At 29.7% G+C, this 11,320-nt stretch overlaps 1 protein-coding gene across 2 annotated transcripts; it reads left to right on the plus strand.

Moving 5' to 3' along the window:
* The first annotated feature begins 642 nt into the window (after positions 1-642).
* LOC122599904 (putative uncharacterized protein DDB_G0277255) lies at positions 643-8,955 on the plus strand. 2 transcript variants are annotated; one of them, XM_043772511.1, is made up of 8 exons: positions 643-773; positions 1,087-1,183; positions 1,279-1,390; positions 1,492-1,587; positions 2,016-2,425; positions 7,147-7,510; positions 8,117-8,194; positions 8,630-8,955. In XM_043772511.1, exons 5-8 carry the CDS (start codon positions 2,049-2,051, stop codon positions 8,678-8,680), a joined length of 870 nt encoding a protein of 289 aa, XP_043628446.1. In that variant the 5' UTR covers positions 643-773; positions 1,087-1,183; positions 1,279-1,390; positions 1,492-1,587; positions 2,016-2,048; the 3' UTR covers positions 8,681-8,955. The 2 variants fall into 2 exon arrangements, with proteins under 2 accessions (XP_043628446.1, XP_043628447.1); XM_043772512.1 differs by having other exon boundaries at positions 1,279-1,367.
* The last annotated feature ends 2,365 nt before the right edge of the window (positions 8,956-11,320 follow it).

Below are 11,320 nucleotides of genomic sequence, written 5' to 3' on the forward strand. Positions count from 1 at the left end.
GTTAGTTGTAGTCTTGTGGATTTTAAGCAAAATTATTAGCTAGAGCCAATGTTTTAGAAGTATTTGGTATAGTATATTTAACTGTAATTTCAAGAGATGTTTGTTTAACTTTTTAATCATAAACGCTACTTCCAGTAGCATTTTATTTTAGAGTTTTTTTTTAAAATAAAAGTTAAAGTTAGTTGCGTGTAAAAAAACTTTTAACACGATATAATTTTATTTTTTTCAAAATTTAAAGTTACAACTCTCAAAACTATTGAAAAACTCCTGTTAAACATACCGTATATCGTGAGTCATATGAGTATATGATCAGTTTTATTTTGTATCGCGCTACCGATTTCGGGTTTTAATAATCCGTGTTACATATGAAACGACAAACATGGATTCCGTCAAGTTACACAAACGGCGTCAATTAGAAAAACCAAAAACCAAACAAAAAACAATGTATTATGTATATGTGGGTGTGTCAACATATACACCGTACGTAACTGCTGATAGTGTATAAAAAAGAATCTCTACCGTTAGATCAAGAATCAACGGTGAGAGATGGATTCCCTCTCCTCTATTCGAAGTGCGATCGATAAAACCTGAACATTTGAGACTTGCTATAAAAACCAGCTTTCATCAAACGAGAGCAAAAAAAAAAAAAACATTTCATTTCTCATTAAGCATAACAACATCACCTTCATCTTCTCATTCTCTCTGCCTATATATCTTATATATCTATCTATATATATAATAAAATCAATCAGAATTCATAGAAACAGAATTCGGTGAGTGATAAATTAATGTGGAAGTTGTTACATTACATTTCATTAACTACAAAACATCAGATTATATATTATTATATGTATATATATATATAGGTTGTTATTTTAGTTTTTTTGTTAGTCAATTATAACAAAACAGAGCAAATATGTATATATGGATGGATAGATGTATGTGATCCGGTTATTTGAGTTTTGATTTACATATTACATGAAAAATATGATGCTTAAATATATATATGGAATGAATTAGACTTTGAAATTAATTTTGTTAATTTGTTTTTCTTTTCTGGAAAGTAATGTTTTGTTTGATGTGCAGATTGATTGATATGATTGTGTGAAGAAAGGAGGATTTGGTTAGAGATTACTAAAGTGGAATCAGCTTTTGGATTTAAAATCTTTTAATAGAGATAATTGTAAGTTTGTTTGTGTATTAAGAGTTTTGCATTGATGTTTTTTGTTTTGTATTGGATTAACTTACAAAATGATGTTTTGTTTCTCACTTTTTCAGGTTAATTTGGAGGTTGGTTTGTGTTGTATATATGATTCCTTCATATTTTTTTGATGAGGGTTTGCTCATGAAGATGGTGATGAAACAAAGTAAATATATACAACTATAATATGTATGATATGTAATTATGAGTTTTTAGTTTCTTGTTTTTCTCAATCTCACAATTCTAGCATAATTAATTAAAATCCTCCATCTTTCACTTGTGTTTTGCAGTTTCATCTCTCTATTGATTCATCATTGAGATTTTTGGTTTTTGACATATAGACACACACAACATATTGAAGAAGAAGTTTGTAGCAAGTTTTTAAGGTAATAATGCTAATTAATTATGATCATGTTTTCTTCATTCTTTTGGATCTTCATTTTCTTTTGTCACTTTTATTAGTTTTATTTCGATTCACTTCATATCCTCTCTTTTTACCAGATTAGATATGTTTGTCATTATTGTTTGTTTAAATTCTATATTTCAATCTCATTTGAATTTTGATGTATTACTATTCAAGTTCTATAAAACATCACGAGGCTCTTTGCAATTTTTATTGAATTTGAATTAAAGGCAAAAGAAATAAAAAAAAAAGTTTTATATTGTGTAATTTTGATCATGATTACAATTTTATTTTGGATCTAATCTTCATTTGTTTATTTGAATTTTTTTTCTGTAACCATGGTTGATAAAAAGCATAGTATTTATATGAAAATAAACTAACTATGGTTACTTTAAATGGTTAACGTAACAGGTGCATTATTAAAGAACAAAAAATAATACTCCAATGGACAAGAATAACTCTTTATTGAGAGACAGATCTCATCAGCATAATAACAATAATAAAACCAATACAAATAATAATAATAATATTACAACAACAAGCAATACGACGTCGTCGTCGGATTTCGTATTACAGTGGGGAAACAGGAAGCGTTTACGTTGTATGAAATTACAACAACAACAAGCAGCGGCAGCGGCAGCAGTTAAGGATAAAGAACAACCTGCGCCAATTGGCCAACGGTCAATTACACCACGGGTTGATCATCATCGGAGGGCTGTCAAGTCACCAAATAATCATCAACAAACTAAAGATTCCGTTAGTAACGGTGTTTCTTATATTAATTTGCGCCAACGTTCCCCTGCTGCTCATCGAGTTCTCAGGTAATTACTAATTCTAATTGTCATTTCTTTTTAGTATAAAATTTTTTTTATTTATTTTACGACTATATATAAATTGTTTTGTTTGGTTTTGTTTAATATTATAAATATTAGAACAAACTTCATAACTTAATATAAATAAGATATTAAGTTGCAAATATATGGAAAAAATATTATAAAACGTTGATTGAATATGAAATTATAAAAAGAAATTATATTATATTGAATTATACATGGGACATGTCTTTTGAATGACACTTTATATCTTTATACTTTTGCTTTTTCTTATTTTCCATCGTATGTGGTATAGGGAAATAAATTATTTGGTTATTTTAGGAATAAATTTGATGCTAGTAGTAAATAAATTTGTACGTATTTTATTTCAGATAGCGAAAGTCAACTATTTTTATGTTCCGTTTTGACGCTTTGTTAGTGTTGTTTTACTAGCTAAAGTACGTTTTTAAAGACATTGTTTATATCGCATTTAGAATAAACGAAATGTTACTATAAATGATATAATCATTAAAAATTCGATCATGACACTAAAACTCAATGTGATATGATGTCAGCAAGACATCGATCATTAACATTCACTCTGAAATCTAGTTATTAGTTGCTACATCAATATTTATGTTAATAAAAAAACATGTTATAATTAATATTTATGTTAATAATAAAAATCACGTTATAATTAATCAGAAAATAACCATTTTATTATTTATATCTATACTCCTTTATAAAAGAAACGGTCCCTTCCATTCTTAATTTTAATAACCTGAAATTACACATTTATCTTTCATCTTAATATATTTTTATTTTCATTTTATAAACAGTGACTAAAATGTCTTTAAAAAAATTCAACCTTTATCTCTTCCTCACACAGAAACACATAGCAAAAACCCTAACTCAAAATCCGCCCCCCTTTTCATATCCCACCGCAACAATTCATAATATCTCTAAGAACAATGAAATTACGTTTACGTTAATAACCACACCATCACAGCTGCCATTACCGTCGCAGCATTGTGCGGGCACCAATCTAGTTAACATTAAACGAATTAACGTAATACAAAGTTTAATAGTCTAATAGTTTAGAGGCTAAAAATGAATATAACTATTTTTTTGGTATAAGTTACCAAAACCAATACAACTAATTTGTAAACGGGTTTAACTAGTATGCTTCTAGCAGCATGCTTCCACATAAACGGGGTTAACTAGTATGCTTTTTCGAAGTGTCAGTGTAATTGATGAAAAAAACATCGGGAAAATGCTCGATGTTGAAGTTGGTCTAACTAGTATACGTAATATACAATACTCCACATGAAAGTGAGGGGTAAAGTTGAAAGGATTCCAACATCTTGATTAAATTCAACTATTCAAGATTTCAAGGATTATGATTAAAAACTGATCCTTAAATCCTGACCGTTGATTTTATTTTAAATGTTAAAATCATTTTAACTTTATCAAAAAAGTTCTTTCAACTTTAAAGGATCTTATGAAAGAGTAGTTTTCATGATAGAGAGAGTATAAATATGACAATAGAGGTTGGCTCATAAATATTTGAAATTAAGTCGGTTTATTTCGAGTAGACATTTGTGTATAGCTCAGGTATTTAAAATACCAAGCTCGTAACCGTCATCGAGACAATGTTATTTTTAACAAAAATAATATATCATGTCGAGTTGAGTAGTAAAAGGTAGAGTCAAGTCAAACTCATGGTTATCAAGTCCATTAATACTAAATCTGATTATCGAGCTTGAAATGAAAGTTTGCTTGAGCTTGAGCTTGGGACGATCAAGAGTTAGGTTACAAATGGATACCCCAAAAACGGAGCATTTTTTGCCATCGTGTGTGATGGCACCTCTTCTTGGTGGGAGTGCGTGGATGCCCTAAAGAGAAGCATCTTTTACCATGTGTCGGTACCTCATCATGGGAGATGTCCCTTTTTTTTTGGGAGTGAGACTCTTGAGATGACTGGTGCCGGTTCGGTAAACCCTTGGTCGAGTCCTACTCCCTCTCTTCTAATACTGTGTTCTTGAGATTGATTTATAAAAGAAAAGAAAAGATTAGAAGATAAATTTGCTTCCTCTCAAATCACCCCAAATATGGGGAGAAATTTTTTTAGATAAAAACAACTAGATTTTCCCCTCAAATCATATCATTTCCCTTCTTTTCTATCTTTAAAATAAACTTAAGAACACAACTTGTTTTGTAATCCATTAAATTCCTTTCTTTTTTTTAAAAAAAAAAACTCAAAAACATAGTGTAAAAGTCTGACAATCCATCAACTTGACTCAATTGGATTATATGCAATATTAAAATATGAGTCATGCTTTGTATTATAGACCATGCCCTTTTAACTATAATACTCGTTTTTTTCTTATGTTAATTGTCTAATTGATTACTCGAGTTAATATAAGTCGTTTATTCACGTGATCATAGTATGATTGATAATATATGAGAAATGAATGAATAAATAGAAAGATGTAAGAAAATACTAGGAGCTCATGTATCGAAATATTCATATCTTTTTGCATTAAAGAAGAAGCTCATGTATCGAAATCTTATATATATTACTTACTGTAGTAGTTAAGTTATTACCCCGACCAAATTGTTAAATCAATTGTTATGTAAAACATATTAAAGAACTCGATAGCTACATTAGTTTTGTCTAGTGTTGACGTGGAAAGTCTTTTTTATCTATGGCTTTTGTAAACAAGGTACAACTTGTTGCAACAACAAAGGTGTTTTTTTTTTGATGATGTGAATTGTCAAAGTTGCCCTTACCAATTGTTATGTCTAAAGTGGACGGGAATTTGGTTTTGGTTATACAAGCCCTACAAATTACAAAAAATAATATTTTTTGTTTTACTAAATTCTTTCATAATAAAACCAATTTTAGTTCTTGTCTGATAATTCTTTAATAAATATTTTACCAACTATATTTTAGATTGGGGTGATATTCATACAACAACTTTTAGTTATCTACAACAAAGATATAAAACTTATTACGCAGTGTACAACTATCTCATGCAAAAATCGTTATAGATGTTTAAAAGAAGTTGTAAAAATATCACTTCCCATTTTAGATACAGATGGAGATGCCTATTGTATGACCAAAATAATTTTTTGCTATTGCTCCTTCTATACTCTCAAGATATCCAAAATATATAATATAATATACCTAATTTTTTTGTGAAGCTATATTTGTTTTACACACATTTTGGACGTGTTGCGTGCGTTTGGTGTCTATACATCTAGTCTTCTAAATACAGAAATAGATTTTTAAAGTTTTTGGCAATATACCAGTTTACAATTCTGTTTAGTGTTTAGAACTATATGGAATATTAATTCCCGAATAATAATAATTTTATAATTGCTTGTATGACGTGCGTCAAAATATAAGTTCTTACAGTAATGTTTAACGTGTTTAAATATTATGTGAAAGAGGAGTATACACATGACAAAATAAAATTAATGAGGAAAAAATATATAATACATAAGGAAAAAAAAAATATAATACATATATAAATAAAAAAGAGCATGGTTGGATCAGTAGTTAAAAAATATCTGATCTCTAAAGACAGAGATCATAGTTTCAATCTTTATCCTTGCACAAAGATAATGGAGAGATAATGGAGAGCTGATATATTCGTAATTAATTCACACTTTAAATAATAAATAAAAAAATCCTTAACCTATGAGTAGAATTATTCTACTTGAATATAATATTGGTTCTTTTTACTTTGAATTTTCTTCACTCTTATATAAATTCTAAATTTTTTTATTTATTCAAAGTATCTTTCTATAAAATGATTAAGGAGTTATGAAAGCTAGTTTTATTGATTTGTAACGAAAGTTATTAATCAACAACTCAAATCTGCCTCCGATCGACGTAACTAATTCATAAATTTATAAACTTTTAAATAAACCATTTATTTATATCTTTTGTTCTACTTTACACATGGTCCAAGTGTGCCAAGGGGGACATAATAAAAGAGAAGTTATCCATCCAACCACGTGTGCCACAACATAACCCAACCCACCTCTATTCTCAATCATCTTACCCTTCTTCGACCGTTCAATCTCCTTCATCAACGGTTCACATCACACCACCCTTAAGATATTGACACGTGTACATCAACAAAACGCAACACCCTTAATCTGACGGTTAAATTTTGCCAGGAAACCAACGCCACCTTTTTCTCTCAAATATACTTTTTTTTTATTAGTTAATATAATATATATGCATTATTTTCTTTCTCCCATGTTATCATCCTAGATAGATCTCCCTCTATTCCTCTCCCTTTCTTTTAACAAAAAAAACAAATCGTTTTTAAACTTTTTCTATATAATTTTTTATATTTTCATATAAAAAAAGAAAAACCAAAAGCAAAAAAAAAAGAAAAACAAAACCAACAACCTCTTTTCAAGGCCTGACCCATAAAACCAAAACATTCAATTCAAACATACATAACCACACATTATATTTTTGTTTTCCACACCAACCCTCCGGTTTCCCAGGGTTTCTTGTGTGATCCAAATATCCACAAGGGTATTTTCGTAATTTCACCAACCTTTTTCCTTGTTTTACCCTTACTTTTTTAATATTATGTTTCTTTTCTTTCCTTTTTCAATATATTATCTAATAAAATACATCTAATATAATATATATAACTTTTAACATATATATATATCTTATATGATATGATGGTTACATGTAGGAATTCAGAGAATACAATTGGTGGTGGTATGAAAGGACAAAGCAACGGTAGTGCAAGAAGAGTATGTTCACCAGATAGACAGGTTCAAGATAAAAGAATTGGTTCCAATAATAATAATAATAATAAAAATAACATTATTATTAATAACAATAACGGTGGTGGGTCGGGCTCATCGGAAACGGCCCATGATGGCAAAAAAGGTGGTTCATCACCGGGAAATGAAGGGATTCCGGTTGTATGGCCACCTAAGTTTGCCATCGGCCTAACTAATAAAGAAAAAGAAGAAGATTTTTTGGCCATTAAAGGATCTAAACTTCCTCAAAGACCCAAAAAACGTGCCAAGTTCATCCAACGCACGATTAATGTACGTCACTTTTTCTGTAATTTTGCCCCTTTATATATATATATATATATATATGATTGTTATATAGAGTATATGTTAAGATCTTGCTAATCATAAGGGATATAATTAGCCGTGCATGAATATCTTGTACATAAAAATAATCGTTATACAATTGCTGATCGAATTATATGTACAATAATAATAATTATGTGCGTGTTCGGTTTTGGTTAACGGTGTCATTATTTTTTAGGTGAGATCATAAAAGTTTGATAGAATATTATTGACATGAAAATAATGGTTGCTTGGATATATAAAATATTTGTTATGATAAATAAAATTGAAAGCTAGAAAAGAAAAGTAAAAGTTTGATTTATAATAATGGATGGAGAATAATACAAATAAAGGTAATGGTGTCTATTGGATGGAGAAAAGTTTTATTGGACCGTTCTATGCAATTAAAATAGAGTACTAATAATGTATCTTCAATATATTAAAGGGCATATATAAGAAACAAATATTACGTACTAATTAAAATAAAATAAAATATATGTAAAGATTTTTCTTTTAAATGTCAACTTTCATGAACTAAAAGTCAATATCATGGTTGTTCATTTGTGTCAATAATAGTTGGTTACCCCCGGTGGTTGGCTATGCGATCTAACATTGGAACGGTACGAAGTCAGAGAGAAAAAGATCACAAAGAAGGTATCTTACCATTATTTTAGTTATTTCATTATATTTTTTTCTATATGTATACATGTTTCAATCATGTTTATCTAATCAATTAAAACTAACATGTGACAACTCACAACATTTGGTTCTCCATAACAAATGCTTATAAACATGATGTATCGTGTGATGAATGCAATTGTTATGTGTCGCAAGTTGTGTGTCAGGGCAATTAAATTACTAATCCTACACTTCGATTAGTTCTACTTTCATTTTACACACTTTTCCTAAAAATTAAAGGAAGATGCTTTTTATAAAGAAAATATTTATCATTTTTTATTCAATTAGACCAAATCTGTTCATCTTATTATATTTCTTAAGTTATACATTTGTTTGATTCAAGTTATTCAGTATGACAAAAAGTACTTAGATACACGGTTTGGTTACCTAATACTAGAGACTTCTTTACAGAGACCGAGAGGGATAAAAGCGATGGGAAGCATGGAGTCGGAGTCCGAATAAAGAGTTGGTGGCTTTTGCTTTCCGTAATTCACAAGATGTAAACAAATGTCGCTTTAGTTATATGATCTTAATTGGTGCAACGATATTAGCATAAATTGTTAGACATTTGTTTATAGGATGAGTAGGAGGAGAAATATTGAGCTTTGTATGTAGTGTTTTCATCAATTTTCTCCTCTTTTTTAAAGGTTATAATCAAATGTAGACAAGTTGAGGCTTTATTCCACTTACTTTGGTGGATAAAAGACAAAAAAGAGTTCCATTGCAATATTATTTTATAATTGTGTTTTTAGTTTCTTCAAATTTTTATTTAAACTATGTTTTGCTAAATAAAATTAGGGAAAATGTTGGGTAAAACATGTCGTACTTATTTTAGGTAAAAGTAAAGAAGGGGATTATATAAAATTCAAGAAGAGATTATGTAAAATTCAAAATTCAGGAAGAGATTATGTAAAATTTAAGGGGTTATTTATGTTTATTAAATTTAAAGGTTTAATTTGTAATTTTTTTTAAAGTGACAGTACCTAAGCTTAGGTAAAGTCTACTGTACGGATCTATTTTTCCATAAAATTATTAATAAAAACCTCAATGTGTTTCGGGTCATTGGGAAAAAAGGTAAAGTTAAATAGACTTTTATAATGAACATAAAGTAACTTCAAGTTTATTATAGTAGCCAGGGAGTATATCTATTTGGAAAACTCTAAATTTTGTATTCAATGAGATGTGTATTTTCTCGTGTCAAATCCAAAGCTTTCGTACATTTGTGGACTTCTCGTTTATACCCCACATGAAACTTACTTGAAAATAATTATCTAAATATTTCAATGTATGTATTTACTGATTTTTGTTCAATATTCATTTAGCTAATAAACCATATACGTACATCATAATCTATCTTCGATTTCTTTCGGTAGTTATTGACTTTGTGATGTCGTTTTACAATATAATCTTATAATGAATACCATCATAATAACTTTCAATTGAAGCCGGTCTACTTTTTTTTATTTTAGAAAGACAATATATTAAAATAAAAGGCCACCAGCAAAGTACTAGATAGCCCAAAAGTATAAGATTACAAATAAATTACAATAAAGCCTGTCTACTTTTATTCGGTTTGGGTTGCATTTTGTGTCTACATTTCACTTTTTTGATTGCTGGATCATTAAGGGCAGAGTGGATCAATCTGACATGTACACTATAATATGGACATAAAAGATGGGCACATATACCTGATTTTCATTCATGACACAAACTCAACCCACTCAACTCTTAAGACTCACAATACCATTTAAACATCCCACATCCTATATAAGCGTAGGATTATCTTTTGAACGGCAGATTGGGATCACTCACGGGCCACTTGGCCAACCATTATTAAAGTCACTAAGTACCTCACCTGTACCACTTGGATTGAGGATAATTGGTCCATATAAGCGTAGATGATAATCTGCATATCGTTAGTAATGTTTTACTTTATATCAGCTTAAATACTTGTGTAATCTTCTTCTTTTAACAGACTGCACATCATGGCTTATGTTTCCGATTGAGCTGCCCCACCTCACTTAGTTTTTTTTCATGTCCTCTACTGATCCACTCTTTGTGATACAACCATATATCACATTAGTGCTCTTGTTCTGCTTGAGTCCATCTCACCATTACATCGAACCTGTGCCAATTGTATTCTAAGTTATATCTGTGATTTACATACCAATTTCCAATCTTTTAACTTTCAATGCTCAACTTAGCAAATGGTATTAAAAATAAACCATCACAAATACTCACTGAGTCATAGTGTTAACGTTCTAAGCATTGGTTAAGAATATTTGAGACAGTTTCACACTCAACCCTCAATTCATTTAGCCATTTTCGTTAACCTGTGCCAATTGTATTCTAGCAAAAGACGACTCTCCATTCTTCAATGCAGTCCTCCCATATTATACGAACGCCCACACTATAACTGCATTTCTTACTAAACTATCAGCCCACATTCCATACAACTGAACAACAATATCAAAACAGAACATGATGTGGCTATATGTTCAGATTATGTGCACACAAATTACAGAAAAGCCATAATATATGTTATGATGTTGCACGGTTTTTACTATATTTTTACGGTTGGTACAATGATTAACAAGACGTACATTTCTTCGATACTCAAAATGGCAGAAGCGCAAATACATCATTGGTCACAATACTTCAGTTTCATTTTCTTGCTAAGTACATTATGTGGCTGATTGTTATCAGTAACATTGAAAGTCGTTGCACCACAAAACCCAATCCCGACATCAGGTATAGTAAATATTATCCCAATCCCAAGTAACATTACTACATTAGACACAGAGTTTTGAATAAAGATACTTGTTAAACTGCAGAATTTATAATCTATAGCAGACTTAAAAAACTATGTGTGCAGAATTTAGCTCTCATTATAATCTATACCATATAAACTGCAATCTTAATGAAACTAGATTCAGTGGCATTGTGACAAAAACTTGGTATGCACTAAGATATAAACACACGGAAATGTCCACCCTGGTGTTGGCGGACTTTTTTTTTTTACCAATGATAATAGAGATTTAAACCCTTCCTAAATACAAGTAGATAGAGATATGATGCTTGTAATTGAAAATGACTATTCGT

Source organism: Erigeron canadensis, chromosome 5 (assembly GCF_010389155.1).
Source record: "Erigeron canadensis isolate Cc75 chromosome 5, C_canadensis_v1, whole genome shotgun sequence".
Lineage (NCBI taxonomy): Eukaryota > Viridiplantae > Streptophyta > Magnoliopsida > Asterales > Asteraceae > Erigeron > Erigeron canadensis.

Coding starts and splice junctions, on each gene's coding strand:
- LOC122599904 (XM_043772511.1), top strand. CDS start 2,049: ATGGACAAGAATAACTCTTTATTGAGAGACAGATCTCATCAGCATAAT. Junction 7,511..8,116: donor TCATCCAACGCACGATTAAT/GTACGTCACTTT, acceptor TGTCAATAATAG/TTGGTTACCCCCGGTGGTTG. Junction 8,195..8,629: donor AGAAAAAGATCACAAAGAAG/GTATCTTACCAT, acceptor ACTTCTTTACAG/AGACCGAGAGGGATAAAAGC.